This window comes from Aspergillus chevalieri, chromosome 8 (assembly GCF_016861735.1).
Source record: "Aspergillus chevalieri M1 DNA, chromosome 8, nearly complete sequence".
Lineage (NCBI taxonomy): Eukaryota > Fungi > Ascomycota > Eurotiomycetes > Eurotiales > Aspergillaceae > Aspergillus > Aspergillus chevalieri.
This window is the reverse complement of record NC_057369.1, coordinates 271483-290918: the sequence shown is the minus strand read 5'-3', so window position 1 is coordinate 290918 and position 19436 is coordinate 271483. Positions and strand designations below refer to the sequence as shown.

Sequence of the window (19436 nt, the reverse complement as noted above, 5' to 3'; positions counted from 1 at the left end):
ATTCTGCACATATAAACTTTACTTCCGACTCCCCGCGGTCCCCCTTAACGCCAATCAAATTCGCCTCTAATGAACACTGCATCGCGATTGGATCGAGCCGTGCATTAGGGCCTCGCGTGTTAGCGTGGGCCTGTGGGTATGTGGGTATGTGGGGTTTCCTGTTATAGTACCCAATGAGTAAACCCTCTGACTCGCCAAAACTCGGATTTTCTACGGTCCTCCCAGAGACAGCGGAGGCTCCACGGCGGGAGACAACGGTCACTCTCTAGGCTGCTCATTGAGTTTGGGAAGTTGCGTACTTCGTACTCCGTACAGAGTACGGATTGCGCAGTGTTCTGAGGGCTCCGTGTTAAGACCACCCTACTACTCCGTACAATGATTCATGTTGTACACCGCAAGTGGGCGCTAACGGCGTCTCAGATGAGCCTTCGTGATGATAACAGAATAGGGGTTATTGGCGGTGACTTGACAGTTGTCCGAAATGCTTGGTAGGCGGGGGTGTCATTTCATGATATATGACCTCCAAGATGCCCATTGGACCTCTGGCTCCATTCACCACTTACTTTGACTTTTACTCATTCCTTCGCCTTAATAGTAGTGTCAATATATTAGCAACATGACTACCCACAAGAACCAGAGTTCGAAGCTTTTCGAACCCCTCACCATCAACAATGGCAATATTACGCTCGACCACCGTGTCATCCATGCCCCCATGACCCGGAACCGGGGCGTTCCTCTGAACGAGAACAGCACCCCCGAGAACCCAAACCGTATCTGGTACCCTGGCGATTTGATGGTCGAGTACTACCGCCAGCGCGCCACTAAGGGAGGATTGATCATCTCTGAAGGAATCCCGCCATCGCTCGAGGTACGTGCTACCTTATTCCTTTCCCGATAGCCGTATCCTAGCCCCGGAATCTAATTCCTGCCCTATTCCAGAGCAATGGCATGCCCGGCGTCCCCGGGCTCTTCACCCCTGAGCAAATCGCCGGCTGGAAACGCGTCGTGGACGCCGTCCACGAAAAAGGCGGTTACATCTATGCCCAGCTCTGGCACGCCGGCCGTGTCACCATCCCCCAGATGACGGGCTCCGACCCCGTCGCCCCATCCGCTATTCCCTGGGACTCGCCGGACGAGCGCTACTCGCACCCGCCGGTCGGGGAGTCCGTGCCCCCGCGCTACGCCGACCACCCGCCCATCGAGCTGTCGGTCTCGCACATCCAGCGCACAATCGAGGATTACCGGCGCGCGGCGCGCGCTGCTATTGACATCGGCTTCGACGGTGTCGAGGTGCATGGTGGAAACGGATATCTGCCGGAGCAGTTTTTGAGCTCGAACATCAACAAGCGCACGGACGAGTATGGAGGTACACCTGAGAAGCGGTGTCGCTTTACCCTAGAGCTCATGGACTCACTGGCGCAGTCCATTGGCGAGGAGAACTTGTCGATCCGGTTGTCGCCGTTCGGTCTCTTCAACCAGACCCGTGGCGAGCAGCGTCTGGAGACCTGGTCGCATCTGTGCCGGGTGTTGAAGCAGACTCTCCCTCATCTTTCCTACGTCAGCTTTATCGAGCCGGTACGTTATCCCCCGCCCAAACCAATCCAAATACTCATACTGACCGTGACAAACAGCGCTACGAACAAATCTTCAGCACCGAAGAAAAAGATACCTTCCTGGCCTCCTGGGGCCTTACCAACGTTAACCTTGACGGCTTCCGCCAGATCTTCGGCTCCACGCCTTTCTTCACTGCCGGTGGATACAACGACCAGAACGCCTGGGGCGTGCTGGAATCCGGCCGCTACGATGCCATCCTGTTCGGCAGGCCGTTCACTAGTAACCCAGACTTGGTGAATCGGTTGCGCAAGGGGATTCCGTTGACGCCGTATGAGAGGTCCAGGTTTTATGGGCCTTTTGAGGATAATAAGCTTTGTTATGTGGATTATGAGCCGGCGCAGGAGGCGTAATTGCCGCGATGGCAGGTTATATATAGACGTGGGCTGTAGCTGTAGATGTAGACAGACAATATGCTGAAAATCAATAATATATATCGATTATGGTCCTACTCAGTGTTCAATTTACTTGTAGCGAATGCATGCAGCTACATACCTCTCATCAATCCGATGGTTGGCGGCATCGGTATCAGATATATATCTTGCATCAATCGGTATTATAATGCATGCTCCCCGCGCATTTTACATCTCGTGAATCGGTCAGCGAGAATAACCTTGCAACTGACTTTGGAATATCCAGATTATTCATGACGAAATCCGTGCAAGTATGAAAACCAACATGGAGAAAAACAGCGCAGAGCATTACTATGTTCATACTGATGGCACCTAGCATAGACAAAACCCCCCGAGGCCAAACAGACGCCATAAACCCTTCACGGGAATACCCGAATGGATATTAACCCCGATGCAGTAGACGACCGCCGTCCCTTCCCGGTGATCTTCTCGACTCCTCTATCCCTGCCCACTTGGACCTTATCTCGTCAAATATCTGTCGCGGTGACTCCCCATCTGCGTTCGGCTGGTCCATCAAGTCGTGAGTATGATTGCCCGCAGCTTCCTGAAGGACTTCAATCATTTCATCTTGCGCTCATATGCAATCCGCTAGAGTCACCTCTGTCTTTCCTTCTCAGTTTCCCCGGGGTCGGAAGGCCCCACGTATTGCCTCATGGAGGGGTGTATTGCCTTGGGAGTTTCTGGTGTTGACATCTGCGCCGCGGCTGAGCAGAAACTGCACCATCTAAACCTGCCGCAGATTTCGTGCTATGATGTGGAGAGTCGTGTTGCCATTTGTGTCGGTGATGGTCATGTTGGCACCATGCGCAACAAGGGGATCGAGCAGGGCGGTGTCGATGGGCTCGCTGTCCAAGGACCGGAGAGCTGAAGTGTGCAACACGGTTTGTCCATTACTGTCTGCAGGCTGCAGCCTGCCCCATTCGTGCATAAGAACGTGACTGCGTGATCGGAGTGTTGGCTACCACATGCAGTGTGGCTTCCCACCGCGTAATGCAACGCAGTCGCTCCCTGCTTGTCCTGGATGTTGATGATGCTGGGATGGCTGGCAAAGAGCCGTTTGAATGTATTGAAGATCTGGAGAATGGTGTCGTCTTGGAACATGAATTCTCCACACAGATTGGGCCCTGCAGCCGCCCAGTGCAGTGGGAGCCGTCCGATGCTATCGCGCAATGCGACCCAGTTTGCGGCATTACCCTCACGGTCAAGTAGCGCTTTGATCCCCTCCGCATTTCAACAGAAGCTAGCAAGATGGAGCGCGGTGATATCTTGAGCGGAAATCTCTGTTCCTCCGAAGCCCCCGACATGGCCGATGCATATGTACTGCTGCCATGTTTGTACATCAGCCCCTTTCGTCGATGAGCTCTGGAGCAACCGAAATCAATCTTGTTTTGTCGACCCCACCACCGAGGAGAACTGCAATGGGGAGAAAGTCTCTTATTTTCCCGGAGTTTCTGTGGAAGCATTTGGAGTGCTGATCTTGTATAGATGTCGTCGCTGAATTTCCCGACGTTACAGATCTTTCTGAACCCCCAAAATCGGACTTGTGCTCGTACTGTAGCGTTGAGAAACTGGCAATGATGCAGGCCGATGCCTATACAGAGGTATATGATGCTAACTGGAAATCGACGTACCAATACGTGGCTCAAACCTATAACATCTCGATGGCGGACTTCAACGCTACATCTAGCATCTTCAATGTGACTGTCCCAGCATCAACGCCAGACTGTATCTCCGGTAACATATACAAGACCCAGGAAGGCGACAGCTGTGACTCAATTGCGCTGGTACACTGCGTGTCCGCGGCCACGATGTTCTACATCAACACTAACATCCTTAACTGCTCTTTAATCTTGATAGGAACTAGTCTGCCTTCCCTAAAAAAAAATGAAATATCGTCTATACAGTGCAGCCAGATGACTCGTACACCAGCATTGCTGTTGATGCCGACATCCTGACGGAGAACTTGCTAGTCTACAACTCGCAATTGAACAGGAACTGCACGAACCTGCAGTCCCAATCCCAACTGGGGCTCGACACTATGTGTATCCAACCCCGTACACGGACCAGGCATTAAGACATCAAGTTCCACGGGATCCTTAGTCATTCCTACAGGCGCGACAGCGGCCCAAGGTACAACGACTGACTGCAGCGCGTGGTTCATAAACGACGCCATTTTCAAATTTACTTGCACCCAGATTCGCTTGGCCAATCAGATTGCCATCAACCTTTTCACGCAAGCCAGCCCTTCCCTCAGCAGGACGACATGTGACTCCGACTTGGTCGTAGGGGAGGCCTATTACGTCAATCCACTGACCGGCTGGAGCTGGAAAGTCAATTTTACAGCAGCCAGCAGTGCAGGCAGCTCTTCTACACCAACTAGTTCAACGACCGTCACAACGACTAGTCAGACGGTATCCGCAGCGACTACTTCTCCAAAGCCAACCCAGTCGGGTATTACCGCAAACTGCAATGCATACTATATTGTTCAAGATAAGCTGCATATAGTTTCACAAGGCCGAGTCCCTCGCCTGAAATCTAGCCATTTCATCAGACTGCGTGGATGGTTTCTGGCCTGAAGAGGCGTACAGCGTGGGTGCATCTGGAACCGTCAGCGTAACAATCATGGCCACATCCACACCGCGACGCCTAGTTCAGCAGCGCCATCAGGCCCAAAGCAGTCAGGTATCCCAGTAAACTGTGTCCAGTACTACATTGCGCAAGGTAAGCTACACCGTTCCATTCCCTCCTTCAATGATGAAAGTGTATCTGACTGACACCAACAGCTGGTGATTCGTGCGAAACTATCAAGGTGAAGTATGGAATCGCAGATGACGAATTTCACGCCTGGAACCCGACTGTCTCGTCGGACTGCACGACCGGTTTCTGGGCTAAAGAAACCTATTGTGTAGCGGTCTCGTAGGGAGCACTGAGAGATGCCGTTCGGAATGGAGTAAAGAGGTCTGAAATTGCAAAAGGCGATCACGAAAATAGAATTTCATGCTAATTTTTGGAAGCTTCTATTCCAAGCATACAGGTGCTCTTTTTTCAAGCTTTAATGAATTAAATGATTGATATGCCAAAGGATTCGCTTACGGCTTCACTTTCACATACTCCATACTTGGCACTTGCATTTCTCTAATAATCCATTCCAGATGGCCTTGACCATTAAGCACAGAGTGATCATAACCGTCAGAAATGCCACATTTGCACACGATCCGCGTTTCCGGGGTCTCCGCGGAGGCCGCGGAATCCACGGAGTGCGTGGCCAACGCGGATTCCGCAACATAATACGACCACGAGTATAAAACCAAGACCATATCTCTTCAGCAAAATGAACTAATCCATCAAAATGGCTCCTGATAAGCCCGTTAAGATGGGTAACAAGTACGTATCAGGCTCAATTGGTATTCGGCTACGCTAACATTAGCAGACGCCCCGAAATGGAATTCGGCGGCCCTCTTGGGGTCACTGCCCTGATGATCGGATTTCCCCTACTAATGTACTACATGTACATTGGAGCCATGCTATACGACGGCCAGCCTCCTCTCCCTACGTCCGATGAATCGATCTCACACTTCCTAGCCCGCCTCATCGACCTGGCCTACACGCACGCTTATCCCACCAAGAAAGCATGGGCTATGTATTGGACATTCCTCGTTCTCGAAGGCATCGGTTATCTCTATCTCCCCGGGGTCTACGGAAAGGGAAAACGTCTCCCGCATCTAGACGGTAAACAACTCGATTACTACTGTTCCGCCGTCTCCTCGTGGTACATGACCATCGCCGCGGCTCTGGCGTTGCATTTCTCGGGTGTGTTCAAGCTGTACACCCTTGTCGATGAGTTTGGCTCGTTCATGTCCGTTGCTATTCTCTCGGGGTTCATCGTATCTATCATCGCATATGTATCAGCTCTAGCCCGCGGCACGGAGCACCGCATGACAGGTTCGCATGTGTATGACTTCTTCATGGGTGCGGAGCTGAATCCCCGGTTACTCGGGTGGTTGGATTTCAAGATGTTCTTTGAGGTCCGCATTCCGTGGTATATACTGTTTCTGCTTTCGCTGGGGACGGCTTTGAAGCAGTTTGAGGGACTGGGGTATGTTTCTGGGGAGGTTGGGTTTTTGCTTATGGCGCATTTCCTGTATGCAAATGCTTGCGCGAAGGGCGAGGAGTTGATTATTACCAGTTGGTGAGTTTCCTTCCCCATCACTTGTCGGGCGCTGGGCTAACCAAGGCAGGGATATGTATTACGAAAAATGGGGCTTCATGCTCATTTTCTGGAACCTCGCCGGTGTGCCAATGAGTTACTGCCATTGCACCCTGTACTTGGCTACGCATCATCCGGACACCTATAGGTGGAATCGGCTGGCACTGTGTGCACTCTTTGCTGCGTATCTCTTCGCATACTGGGTCTGGGATACAGGAAACAGCCAGAAAAACTTTTTCAGAGCCCAGGAACGCGGCATCCCAGTCGATAGAAAGACCTTTCCCCAACTTCCGTGGAAATACGTCAAGAATCCGAATGTTATCAGAACGAAGACTGGTGATTCGATTCTGTGCAGTGGATGGTGTACGTCCGCTTTCCTTCCGTCTAATCTTGGTATAAATTACTGACAACTGTAGATGGCCTTGCCCGTAAAGTCCATTATACTTGCGACCTCTTCTTTGCCACCTCCTGGGGTCTGATTACAGGCTTCAACTCACCGTTTCCGTGGTTTTATTCGGTCTTCTTTGCGGTGATGATTGTTCATCGTGCGAGGAGGGATATTCATCGGTGTCGGGAGAGACATGGGGAGGCTTGGATGGAGTATGAGCGCCGGGTGCCGTATCTTTTTATTCCGGTAAGTGTTTCTTTATTCAATATGAGAAATGCTTTGCTGATTCCTTCAGTACGTTATTTGAGTAGGACGGTTTCTTAATGGGGGGGGGTTAGAAGATGCTCAAAACATCCCAAGCTAAGAATGTGATTTTGTTAATACCTCTATCTGCTACTCTATAACTGTCTATAATTGGTATTTAGTGTACAATAAGCGGCTGCCAGATGTCAATGGAGCAACTTGACTTGAATCGACGGATATGGCTATCATAGCTACTGCTCGCACGGCACAGTCCTGCTCACGAACTAGGGCTCGGGCTTGGGCTTGGATTCGGCTCTGCCGAATGTTAGCATAAGAACCATCTTCAAACGTAATAAGTCACTAACCAGCATCGATCGTAGATCCGTTCCTGATATGTGTGGTTTGGATTTTGTATTATCGTAAGCCCCAAACCCAACCACAAAAACACAAAAGCAGGTGACATACCAAAGTAGTATACACAACAGCACCATTCTTATAATCAACACCATCAAGCGGCTCAGTATCGAGAAGGGTCATTGCCCCGGCTGCACACACAAACGTTAGTTTTCATTCCATACTCAATCCCCTCAAATAAGGAAAGTAACATACTACTCGACTCAGTCGCATAAATGCCATCATCAACATTCTTCAAACGCTCAATCTCCGTACGATTCGCATACGGCTCCAAAGCCATGATCTCCTGTTCTAGCTTCTCGTCGATGAAGATCTGCCCCGTGCTGACAATTGGGCCGTGGACGAGGTGCCGTTGGAGCGGGCGGTCCAGTTTATATGGACTTGGGCGTGGATGTGGATTGCACATTCGATCTGTGGGGTATTAGCTGTGGACATTGACTGGCCTGGACGGACAGGGGGCATAGGCATACGTAGAAACCAGGGAAGATAGTCGTGAACGAGGTAACACCGTGTTTGTCGCTTTGCCACATGCCTCGGAGCCAGGTTGAGTTATCCGTTGAAAGGAACCATATCGTCAGGCCGTTTCTATCACGAACGATAATAAAAGTCACGTACAGAAAGATCAGGCAGCCCCTCATGAATATCAAAAGGCTTCCCTCATCCTGCTGTGCATACAGCTCCGTAAACGAACTATACGATCCCGTCGCATTACAATGCCAGATATCAACCAACACATCCCGCACCGGCTCACATGTATCAACATCAACCACCCCGATCCCCAAGCTCAGCGGAACACCAGACTGACTCTCCCGGATACCCTGGCGCAGGGTTTGACTACGCTGGTAGAAGTACGGTCCGTTACTGGTTTCGGGGGGTCAGGATGCTGGTCTGATTCCGGATGAAGTCGTATTTGGGAGCTTGGGCATGGACGGTGTAGTCTGTTTCGGCGGTGCCAGAGTCGATGGAGAGGCGGCAGCGGCGGAGGGTGTGGGCGAGCTTCATTTGGCCAACTTTTGGGGAACATTTTTGGGTGACGTGTTGGTGGGCTTTGATTAATGCCAGGTCAGAGGGTGGTGTGTGAGCTATACTCGTCAGTTCGGGTTTATTTGAAAGTGCATCCGGAGAGCTGTACCAGAGACAAAAGCGCCCAGGCCGAACAGAGACAAGAAGAAGGATTTGGCGATTATGGTGCTGTCACTGTTCAAAGATCTGCCCTGATCCATTGTTGATGTCTACATGGCCCTATTTATGATGAACTCTGCACTAAACATCGGCATCAACAAGAGCATTTCCTTTCGGGGGTAGAGTTCCGTCCTTACGTGATGCAATGTTATCAATTCGCCATGTGGCCCAGACATAGCAGTTTGCCGACGCTTGTTTGATTCTTGGCTGAAGTATACTAGATCTGAGGATGGATATCCCAGAGTCGATTATCTACCAAGCCAAGTAATGGCTATGTTTTGATTTGTGGCATTGATCTTGGGAGATGTCGGTACCCTTCTGGATAACCGACATCTTCTGCGGAAATATTTCAGGTGTAAGATGCTGGTAGCGAGCTGTAGACTAAAATCGATTACCATTGTCGGCAGCCCGAAAATGCCGATAGGCCCGAATATCCCAAATAGACCGAAGTCCGAGGAGCCTGTTGACTAGCCCTTGATAGAGGATTATGAGCTAGCTAGCTAGCTTCTAACCCAATCTATCATCATGCGGCGTTGAGACCGCATGGATCATCGCATTCATCTATCGCCATCCGGCGGGATCGAGTCTCGGCTTTTCTTAACATCTACGGCATCGTCGAGTAGTATGGCAAGTAGTATGGCAAATCAAGTGAGCCCGAGTGGGTTTGATGATGAGTTCGTGGCCCTTTCGGACAACAAGAGGGGTCGTGCGGGTTTCGGGGATTTAATGGGGCAAAGATTCGAATCGAATTATAGCACAGTTGCAGTAGACGATGCATATACGTGTCTCATTATTACACCACAATACTAGTATACGAACTGCTACACCTCCGGCTCGCTAAGGATGATGCCTCAACCGTACCCCATTAGCAGTAGTCTCCAATTTGGCCTTAATCCTCTGGCTCGTCTTCTCCATCTTACTCAGCTCCGGATGCACATCCATCGCAGTCGGCGCATCGACATTCGAAAACAGCAGTGCCAACGGACTACTCTTCCAAATAAACTGGTTTCGTGTATTCCAAATCGTCGCGATAAAGAACACCAACGTAAACGCTACCAGCGCAATGGGTAGGATCATCCACAGCCACTGCACGTGCACGTACGACTCGACTGTCCAGGTGGTTCCGTTGACGGTTGCGGTGCAGACTTTGGATCGCGCGTGCGTGGTTAGTGAGGAGGCGAGGGAGTCGAACTTGGAGGTTATTTCGGTGAGGTTGCCTTGTTGGCCGTAGATTGCGCGGGCGGTTTCGGAGGACCACTCCGGGCGGTTGCTGACAAATAACGAGCCTTTTCCTTTTAATAAGGGCCGGAGGGAGTTGCTCATGGATAGTAAACTGAGCCAGCTGATGTTGAAGGTGCAGTTTTCGTTGTCGTGGGGCTGGTGGTATGTGCTTCCGTTGTAGTAGCAGGTCTTCGGGGTTAGGGCGATGTTCTCCGTTCCTGAGCCGTAAGTGTAGTTTGAGGTTGTGTCCGTGCCAATTAGTTTCTCGCTGAATCTGCCGTTTTTCACTGATGCTTGGTAGGTCTTGACACAGAAGGAGAGTGTACACTCCGTCGCGCTGACGCTCGGGGGTATACCATATCCCGCGGCTGTAATGGCAGTGAAGTTATTGATCAATGGCCAGCCTGTCGGATCGATCTGGACGAGATTGCGGTCCGATGTCGCATTCATCAAGTACATCATGCCATATGATGTGGTGAAGTTCCAGTTGTTCGGCAGCGTGTACTTGTAGTTTTGCAGAGTACTGAAGCTCGTGACGTTTAGGTCCAGCGAGTCTGTGATGTTGGCACACTTGCTGCAGAAGCCGAGGGACTGGTACGGTGCGAATGTGCAGTTTCCTGTTGGGCAATTCATGGTGATACTGTTGCTGTTTGGACTCTGGCTTTCGAAGATACCGGTATAGATCGCGCCCGTCGTCGAGAGCGGCACCTTGTTCATTCCCGGTCCGGAACCCTCGCCCCAGTCATTGTACTCACTAGAGTTGCAGATCTGGATTGACGAATGCTCAGGCGAGTGCACCGGCCGCTGGTCGATGGCGATGACCTGCTGCACGAAGGGGGCAATAGCCGAAGCGACAACGATGATAAAACACCCAATCGTAACCAAATGCCTGCATCATTAGCGCAGCCCATCTAATCCCCAACAATTGGGAGGCACTCACCTCGGAATAAACCTAAACAGCACAACAACAGCCCCCACAGCCCCCCGACTGGCCGCATCCAACAGCGCCAAATCACTCAACTTATTCCCTTCGTTAAACCATGACCACTTGAGCTGCGACAACGCTTCGGTAATCGGAAACGCCATCGCCGCCTTCATCACCGTCACAAGCACGGAGATCAGCGCGTTCAGCGTAATCCCATACGGCCAGTCCGGCGTACTCTGCCCGTCAAAAATATACAGCACGACGATAATCCCCACCAGCGCCCCGATGGCAATCACACAGCTCACTATCTCCCACGACCACCCCGCGCCCCAGAACCCAGGCGCTATCTGCGACTGCGCATACGCCTGTTCGAACGCGTTCTGTTCATTCGGCGATAGCGGCCGGGGCGTGTTCGGTGCGCTGTCCGGTGGATCCTCGACTTTGAGGTAAGTCAGGCGGTGGTTGTCTTTTAGGCGGTCCATGCTGCTGCCGAGCAGAGGATTGAGGGCGGACATTTTGGGTTGGACGTCGAGGTGAAAGGTTTTATATGCGATGCGGTGCGGTGCGGTGCACGCCTCACGGCGACTCCAGATGGGGAAAGCAGTGAAACTAGGGCGAAGTTCAACGGCTGTAGATGGACATCTCTTGCCTTATGGAGGATAGTCGTCGGCTTCAGGATTTCCTGTTGCAGGAATGATTCGCCTGATCGACAATGCTAATTTGTGATTTTCGGATTGGCTACTTGTTTACAGGGCGAGTCACAAGCACCGGTTCTCGTACAGAGTGAAGGAACCGGTGCAGGAACCGGTACAGAGTAGAGATACTGGTAGAGCCATTAGCTGTATTCATCAAGCATCTAGTTCTTCCAATATTGGTATACATTGGTATACTTGTGCTCGTTGGAAAGTACTCTGTACAAGCAGTGATCGGCTCAGCCCAAAAATCAGTGTCTATATATATCACAGCCACCTGGCAGGCTTCGAGAGAATTCCGTGAATAATCCGCCAATTGACGCTCAACATGACTCGTTGGAGCATTGTTCTTCAGAATTTGTTGCATAGCAGCGACATCTGGCAGGCGGTGTCCACCGGCAGTAAGATAGGGGTCTACGGAGTTCTCCGGCAACTTATCAGATGTGCTCTTTGCATACCAGGAGAATGCTATCTACGCTGCGCTATTGGCAGTCAACTGAGACATGACAGGTAAACCCTACAGATCGGTCGAAGCGAAGTGTGAGGAGAATGGTTATTGATCTATCCCAGTCTGACTCGACACGAAGATACCATACGGACCTACTGTACTTAGTCGACAACTTCCTCCGGAAGCAGAGCTACATAATCCAACGGCGCCGGCTCGGTTCCATCCGGTTCTCCAACGATTCTGAGTACATCCCCGGACCGGAACTCGACATCGCGAAATGTTACACGAGTCGCTGAGTGTCCGTCCAGGTAGATGGAGGGGATGTGCCCGAGCTTGGTGTCGCCTGTCCATTGTCCGATTTGGTCGGCGTTGCGGTATACCGTCCAGAGTGAACTACCGCCGTACAAATCATAATAGTTGATTGCGACGTTGTATGCGCCCGACGGGATGGATAGTGTCGTCGAAGCCGTGCCGGTTGTTGAGTTGGACGTTGTGATAATGGCTGTGGCGTTGGATGCGGTTTCGGACGGATACACTGCATACGGCTTATACCCAGACAAAGCCATGCTCTCCGCTTCGATGCGCCACGGGTGGTTACCGACACGCTGTGTCTCGTCCGGGATGCCAGAGAGGTTATAGTAAAAGTTGGCGATGGCATCTCGCCAGACGATTGAATGGCCGGCCTGGTAGACCAATCGGGTCAGGACGTCATCGTATCGCTCCTGGTCGATTTTGTCGCACAGTAACTCCCACATGTCTACGAATGAGTGGGCGGTTTCTGCGCCGCTGTAGTGTGCGTCGTAGAAATGTTGTATAACCGTTTTTCCGGAATGGAGACGGTGCGTGTAGTTGACATGGTGGAACCAGAGCACCAGATCGTCCGGTGTGGTGTCAATATCTTCGTACAGCTGAGCCACTTCTTCCGGATACTGTCCGGCATATCCAGTCCCGTTGCCCACCGTGCGATCCATACCAATGCCCTGGGCATCTGCGCGCGTCCACTGTCCCCAACCGTTGTTGTCCTGGGAAGCTGGATTGGGACCGTAATGGGTGTAGATGATATCCGTCAAGGTTTGCTCACCAAGATTGCCGGTATAATTCTCATAAGCTGCCCAGGACGCCATAGACATCTTCGTTATTGTATCCAGCACCTGGTTGTCAGAACCGAACGTAAGACGAACCCAGTCTTCCAGAATGTCCTCCGAATCGGTCATCGGATCCCAGGCCAGTCGACCGTATGCATACAAGTTTGACATGGCCAGGTGACTTCCGAGCCAGGTTGAATTTGTGCCCACATTGACAACAGCCGTCCATCCCCCGAGAGGCCTATTGAACATCTTCCCAGAAATGGCATCCCTCACAGGCGACGCTTTTCGATCAACCCGAAGATCAAAATCCAAAACCGTCTTCCACAGCGGCGGCAGATAAACAAGATGACACTGCTGTCCCAAATACTCCTGCGTAACCTGCAACTCAATCGCCACATTCGTCCGGTTCAAATTCGCGAACAAAGGTGATGCCGGCTCGCGGACCTGAAAGTCGATCGGACCGTATTTGATTTGCACAATGACATTCTCCTCAAATTCCCCGTCTAGCGGCTTAAAGTAGTCCACCGCTGCATTTGCCCGATCTGCCTTCCACTTTAATTCGTTGAGATTATTATCGTACACGAACGCGCGGAACATGAGTATTCCACCATGTGGCTGCAGTGCGCGCGCAAAGACATTCGCCCCATCTGCCAGTGTGCGATTATACGTCAACGGACCGGGTTGGCCTTCCGAACTAGCTTTGACCAGATATCCTGCTAGATCTGGGACGCGCTGATAAATCTGATCAGTAACGTTCTCCCACCAAAACACGACAGACGGGTCCAACGGGTCGAAGGTATCAAGGCCACCGAAATCCTTAGGCGAGGCGAAATTCAACGATACGCCGATCTGCACGCCATACGGCCGGAACACGTCTGCAATTCTGCGCAGGCCGTCGATATTCCGAGGTTCCAGTAGCGTAGCGTTGGCGTTCACGTTATTCACGACAATCCCATTGATCTTGATCGAAGCCAGCAGACGTGCATATTCCCTGGCGCGGGTTGAGTCGTCTACCACCGTGCCGTTGGCGAAGAATATCGATGGACCCGCGTAACCTCGTTCAATGCTCCCGTCCATGTTATCCCATTCGTTTACCCATCGTATCGGTGCATGGGCATCGCTCGCATAAGCTACCTGTGACAGGTTGCCCTGCGCCAGCATGGACAGATACTCGAACGCTGCGTAGAGAGCACCGCGTTGATTATGTCCCAGCAGTTGTACCGTGTCGCCTGTCGTGTTGAGCACGAAGCCATCTTCGCCCAGCTCAGGGATATCTTGGTTACTACAGTTGTAATCTCCGAGAGTACCAACAATGATCGACGAAGGAGCTGCGCAGTTGTCGTAGTTGATCGGGACGGTTTTGTTGAATATCCGCTGGATACCCTGCTGCAACTCTTGCCCGGCGACGTATACGGGACTTGTCTCGTTTCTATTGAGAGTCACGATGCTCGATGGTAGTGCATCCTGACAGGTTTTATCGCAGGGAACAGGCGCATAACGTAGCCAGCCCTGCGATCCGTTCTCTGCGGCCGCGAGGGCACAGAGGTACAGTAGAAGTATGCGCAACATGATGTAATTTTCCAAGAAGTATATTCCGTGGCACTCCACGGTATATACTACATAGCCATAAGTAGTATAAGCATGTATTTATGCTAAATGCGTCTTGGTAGTTTTACGCGGGGTTCGGTACTGCATTGAGGTTCGTATAGCTGCACCGTGAAGACTGCGGAGTCGGAGATGCTCCGTTTAGGCTGTTTTGACATGACATCAAGGGCTTGTCTTCTGCATGAATGAACTCTTCGGGTTATATTGAGCCGGGAATGAGAGATGAGAGCAAGAAACAGGCCGGAAGTATACGAGAGTAGAAAAATGAATTCTGATTGGTTGATTTTATGCACTGCATCAATAGCTGACTCATGTGCACAGCTGCATAACTCACCTCCATCTCGGCATGAATTTATCCAGCCAACATCTACATACAAGCACAGAATGACATTAACTGCAAATGCGGGTGTTAAAAAATCATTCCGTGCGCGAGCAGTACGTTCCTCGCCTCATATTCATGGCGCACTCATAGCTGACCCTGTAGTGTGAGAATTGCCGGCTGCGAAAGGTACGGCCGCCGCGTTCATTAGCGGAGGGCGTTTGTTGATTCTCCCAGATCCGATGTGACAAGGAATCGCCATGTTCCAGCTGTAGCACTCTCGGGATAGCATGTAGCGCTATTGGATCTCCAAGCGCGTCTCAGAGTCAGCCTGGGCCTCAGCCTCGAGCTGCGTTAAACCAGTAGTATGTGATTAAGCAAATCACCATGGACAAGTGCTGACAACCAAGTGAACACAAAATCGACCTCATTCAAGAACAACTACTATCGCTGCAACGCACAGTGCAGGATCTAGCCAGGCCGCCTGTTCCGGCTCCAACTCCAAACCCCCCGTCGTATCAAGTCTCTTCAACGCCGGCATTCGAGGGACAGTCGTCTTTTAATAGTGAGACGCGTCTTGCGCGAGATGCCGCGTATTCGGCCGTTGCAGGGCTGCAGAGTGACAGGCCGAGTGAAGATGTTTCGGCAGCACTAGCGTCGCTGAAACATAGCTTGGATAAACACAATCCGGCGCAGCCGCAGGCCGCAAAGAAAGTGACTGAGTCTTCGGAAGATCAGCTGTTACCGGTTGCTTTTGTTGTTGCTGTTGTTAAGAAGATTAAAGGTTTGTATGCGTCTATCTATGAAATGAAAAGGATCAATGCTGATCGTACAGCACAACCGCCATTTTGCCTTGTCAGTCATGCATGGCGAGATTATTTGCAGATCGAATCTCTCTGCCAGTCGATTTATTTTCCGGCTGATCCGATCCCGGCTGGCTCGCTTACGCTTTTGCATGGATTGCTTTATTTTGTCGTTCGTGATTATCTACACGAGGACGATCCTGATCTTGCCAAGTTTGATGCCTCGACATATTGCAAGTTCTGCGAGGATTGGTTTTCCGCTGGTCTAAAAAGTTATGAAATGATGATTGATCCGACATTGGAGAAGATCCAAGCTCTTCTTCTTGGGGTATGTCTCTCGCTATCTGGTAAACGTTGCTAACGGTTGCAGGTGATAAAAGCACAAGAAGAATCCAACATTCAGCTCTGCTGGACGTATCTCGCATTGGCGTTCAACATGTGTCAGACCATGGGATTGCATAGACGGAGTACTCTACAACACGAGTCCTTGGCTCTAGCCGAAACTAAACGCCATGTATTCTGGTCGTTGTATACCGTTGACAAGCATATCTCTCTTAACCTTGGGGTTACTTCGCATTTTCAGGATCATGATATTGATGCGGATCTGTTTACACCTTCAGACAAAGAACAACAGCGTCCGTGGGACTTGATGACTTTTGTTATCGTCGAGTTTTCGAGACTACAAGGACAAGTGTATGACCGGTTATATTCTACGTCTGCTTCGAACGCAAGTGCAACCGAGCGATCCGACACCATCGAGAGACTATCAAGCGATCTAATGGCAGTACGGGATAAGCTACTAGCAGTATGTATAGACCTAGAATGTTCATACGGAAGCTAACAGCAATAGATCGATGTCCGTCAAGGTCTCTACTCCGACTCTCTCCACGGGATGGCCGCGTGTGCCGATTTCATCACTTATTCCATCTTAACCATAATCCACCGCGCCCAAACCCGCCCCAGCAACGCAATGGCCATATCAACGGAATGCTTCGACGCAGCTACACTAGCGTTACAAAGCCACCTTAAATGCTTCGCGTATTTTCGGGACCGCAAGATCCACAAACAAGCCGAATATGTCAATTGGTGTGTCTATGTCCAGCTACCCACGCTCTCAAAACTTGTCTAATAATCCAGGATCCTCCTCTACCCCTCCTTCACCCCATTCGTCATCGTCTTCACTCACGCCATCACAACCGCCTCCCCAGACTCCCTCTCCCTTCTCCACGAAACAGTCTCCTCCCTAAACCTCATCAAACGCCTGTCCCGCGCCTCCCTCCACCTCTACGAAATCTGCACCGCCTTCGTGAAAACAGCACAAGCCCTCCTCGACTCCCGCCAAACCCTCACCGGCCTCGAACAGCATCATGACGGGTTGTTGCTTGCGTCGGCGGATGCGGATACGGGAGATAGACAGGGGCTTAGTATATCGTTACCGGATGTCACCGGGACGATGGAAGGGGGGATGGACGGGGGATGGATGAGTAGTGCTGGGATTGAGATGTTTCTGAATGACTTTATCGGATCGAATCGGTCTGCTATGGGTATTCTGGGAGAGGGATATTTAGGCTAATGCGGGACGGTATCGTCTATGCGATTAAGCAATGAATCAATGTATTGATCGGACTACTATAGTACATTCATTTTCATTCCCATCATTCAATATCCATATCCACATCACAATATAGTACATTGTCTACTCCTCCGGCTGACTCTGCCCACCACTTAATCCCCCCTTATGACCAGCCTCTCTGGCACGCGGGTCACCGGGTCTAAAGCTGCCGCCGCTGGCCTGACCGCCTTGCGAGGCGATGTCCTTCTGTGCCTGAATTAGAAAACGCATTCTGGATCCCTGAGGGTCAAGTGGGGGATACTTGTTTGGATTCATCCATATGCGCAAAGCCGGAGTTGTGCGACGACTGGCCGCCCTTTCGGGCGATGTCTTCGACTTGTTCGTGGGATCGGTTGGCGAAGTTGCCGGGGTTTGTGTGGAGGACATTTTGTTTTGAGTTTTTAGTTTTTGAGTTGTTTTAGGCTGTTGCGTTTTGAGTATTCGTTTCTCGTTTGATTGTTGATGATGAGGCTCAGTTAATGGCAGAGAGGAGAGGGTATTTATGTCTGAAAAATGGAGATACATCATGATGAAGTGCTTTTCTACACAGCACAGCGAAAACAGGATTCCAAAGTAAGTTCATAACCTGTCATGCCACAGCTGTCGCCAATCGCAGCTGGTATGACTGATGTCGTCGCCGTGAAGTAACAAGCATCACAGTGTAGTTGATACTCATTCTAATTCGCCAATCTGTCAACTGTCAGATCAAAAACAATCACACTCGACATGACCTTCTGGAAATGCCATATCCGTCTACTTGGGAGAAGATAAGTTTGGTACGGGGTGACTGGTTCGGTCTGGGGTGATGGGTGACGGGTTTGCGGGGTTGTGTCAGGTTGACGTACTTTTATTATGGACAGAATACTGTACTACGGAGTATGTACATAGGGTGGGATTCGTAATTGAATGTAGCTACTGCGTTAATTGGATTCTAATTGTTTGTCATAGACGGATTATTATTGGTATTGTCCATTGTGCATTATGTGAATGCAATCGGTTGTAGACCGGCAGACGGGATATATATCGGTTCGGGCGCAGATTTACACTTCGATATCCCATTTACCTGTCGTAGTATTCTGTATTCTCTACCTCTAACTGCATAGCGCATATTGTAGTGCAGCAGCATATCATGCAGAATCAATCGATCCCTCAGTCTCAAACCCGCTGCCCAGTACCTGCACAGTCCACACCTGCACCTCCCACGAACTACCGAACTATGATTTGACCACGATGCAAGATCGATCAGATACAGGATATTGTACATGACAGATGATGACACAAGTGGCGATCTATATACAGAGTAGAGGACAGAGGACACTGTGCAGTACATATAAGTATCTACTGTAGTAACCAACACCCTTCAGTCAACTACCACATCTCATACGCTCTACAACAACATATTAAACTAAGCAAAACTACAAGAAGATGGCCGAAGACAGAGTCAACGTCATGCGCGGCTACAAAGCGTCCGTCCTCTCCCCACTTCTCAATCAAATACTAATGAGAATATGGTGACAGCACCCTCCACAACCCCAACACCTCCCAACAAGCAAAACAACACGCCCAATCCGTCCTCGACGACGAGCTCGGCGGCGACCAGCCCAGCGAGGACGTTCATAACGCTCAATCCGGGGACAAGGATCCGATGCGTGTTGCCGCGGGGTATAAAGCGTGCGTTACCTGTCCCTTCTAGATGGATTGGACTCTGTTGGTTGGGTGGACTGTGCTAATGTATGCAGGGCGCAGCATAATCCGAATGTCACGGATGAGGGGAAGAGGAGGGCTAAGGAGGGACTGGAGCATGTGCCGCAGGAGTAGCTTTTGCGGCTGAGTTGGTTTTTGGGATTGTACTGTAATGTGTACAGTTCGTTTTATGGTTGATGTGAATGGTTAATTGGATCTGTTATTGTTGCATGAGCTGTGTAACACTGCATGTGTCTCGAGTCAGGCCATCGTAGAAGTACGGAGTAGAGGTAGGTCGATACGAGGGTGTACTCTTACTAGCATCCTACACTAGTGTTGCCAGTCTATGTACGGAGTACGGAGAACTCGGAAGTACGAGTACTCCGCTGCACCAGGGCGTACTCCGGAGTAGATATGTTTAGCCGATATTTCGATGCACAAGCACGTTAGACTCATATCGCCGAGAATCAAACACCCCTGACGAGAATAGTTCTGTCAATAAAGCTTGACTGCATCCCTGATCATGTCCGTAGTACAATGGGAGATGAACAAGCGAAGATCGTCAATAAAATTGCGATGATT

The 19436-nt window shown here is 50.7% G+C and overlaps 10 protein-coding genes across 10 annotated transcripts; 5 read left to right on the top strand and 5 right to left on the bottom strand.

The window, feature by feature from the left end:
• Window positions 1–616: 616 nt before the first annotated feature.
• ACHE_80096A (alkene reductase) lies at window positions 617–1964 on the top strand (the record flags this gene model as incomplete). Its single annotated transcript, XM_043283429.1, has 3 exons — window positions 617–868; window positions 940–1575; window positions 1632–1964. 3 exons carry the CDS (start codon window positions 617–619, stop codon window positions 1962–1964), a joined length of 1221 nt encoding a protein of 406 aa, XP_043140709.1.
• A 712-nt stretch (window positions 1965–2676) lies between these two features.
• Window positions 2677–2892, top strand: ACHE_80095A (uncharacterized protein; the record flags this gene model as incomplete). Its single annotated transcript, XM_043283428.1, has 1 exon — window positions 2677–2892. One exon carries the CDS (start codon window positions 2677–2679, stop codon window positions 2890–2892), a length of 216 nt encoding a protein of 71 aa, XP_043140708.1.
• Window positions 2893–5373: 2481 nt separating this feature from the next.
• erg4A (c-24(28) sterol reductase) lies at window positions 5374–6926 on the top strand (the record flags this gene model as incomplete). The annotated part of the gene is made up of 5 exons (XM_043283427.1): window positions 5374–5408; window positions 5455–6213; window positions 6263–6594; window positions 6648–6865; window positions 6915–6926. The coding sequence occupies 5 exons, from the start codon at window positions 5374–5376 to the stop codon at window positions 6924–6926; spliced, it is 1356 nt and encodes a 451-aa protein (XP_043140707.1).
• Window positions 6927–7146: 220 nt separating this feature from the next.
• On the bottom strand, window positions 7147–7682 carry ACHE_80093S (uncharacterized protein; the record flags this gene model as incomplete). The annotated part of the gene is made up of 3 exons (XM_043283426.1): window positions 7147–7203; window positions 7328–7407; window positions 7472–7682. 3 exons carry the CDS (start codon window positions 7680–7682, stop codon window positions 7147–7149), a joined length of 348 nt encoding a protein of 115 aa, XP_043140706.1.
• Window positions 7683–8134: 452 nt separating this feature from the next.
• On the bottom strand, window positions 8135–8499 carry ACHE_80092S (uncharacterized protein; the record flags this gene model as incomplete). The annotated part of the gene is made up of 2 exons (XM_043283425.1): window positions 8135–8358; window positions 8409–8499. 2 exons carry the CDS (start codon window positions 8497–8499, stop codon window positions 8135–8137), a joined length of 315 nt encoding a protein of 104 aa, XP_043140705.1.
• Window positions 8500–9295: 796 nt separating this feature from the next.
• On the bottom strand, window positions 9296–11119 carry ACHE_80091S (DUF3176 domain-containing protein; the record flags this gene model as incomplete). Its single annotated transcript, XM_043283424.1, has 2 exons — window positions 9296–10568; window positions 10620–11119. 2 exons carry the CDS (start codon window positions 11117–11119, stop codon window positions 9296–9298), a joined length of 1773 nt encoding a protein of 590 aa, XP_043140704.1.
• Window positions 11120–11905: 786 nt separating this feature from the next.
• On the bottom strand, window positions 11906–14401 carry aguA (alpha-glucuronidase; the record flags this gene model as incomplete). Its single annotated transcript, XM_043283423.1, has 1 exon — window positions 11906–14401. One exon carries the CDS (start codon window positions 14399–14401, stop codon window positions 11906–11908), a length of 2496 nt encoding a protein of 831 aa, XP_043140703.1.
• A 420-nt stretch (window positions 14402–14821) lies between these two features.
• On the top strand, window positions 14822–17132 carry ACHE_80089A (transcription factor domain-containing protein; the record flags this gene model as incomplete). Its single annotated transcript, XM_043283422.1, has 8 exons — window positions 14822–14872; window positions 14922–14945; window positions 14994–15121; window positions 15167–15540; window positions 15592–15887; window positions 15930–16364; window positions 16410–16645; window positions 16697–17132. 8 exons carry the CDS (start codon window positions 14822–14824, stop codon window positions 17130–17132), a joined length of 1980 nt encoding a protein of 659 aa, XP_043140702.1.
• Window positions 17133–17255: 123 nt separating this feature from the next.
• On the bottom strand, window positions 17256–17558 carry ACHE_80088S (general stress protein; the record flags this gene model as incomplete). The annotated part of the gene is made up of 1 exon (XM_043283421.1): window positions 17256–17558. One exon carries the CDS (start codon window positions 17556–17558, stop codon window positions 17256–17258), a length of 303 nt encoding a protein of 100 aa, XP_043140701.1.
• A 1038-nt stretch (window positions 17559–18596) lies between these two features.
• On the top strand, window positions 18597–18989 carry ACHE_80087A (Con-6 family protein; the record flags this gene model as incomplete). The annotated part of the gene is made up of 3 exons (XM_043283419.1): window positions 18597–18637; window positions 18690–18842; window positions 18911–18989. 3 exons carry the CDS (start codon window positions 18597–18599, stop codon window positions 18987–18989), a joined length of 273 nt encoding a protein of 90 aa, XP_043140700.1.
• Window positions 18990–19436: the final 447 nt, after the last annotated feature.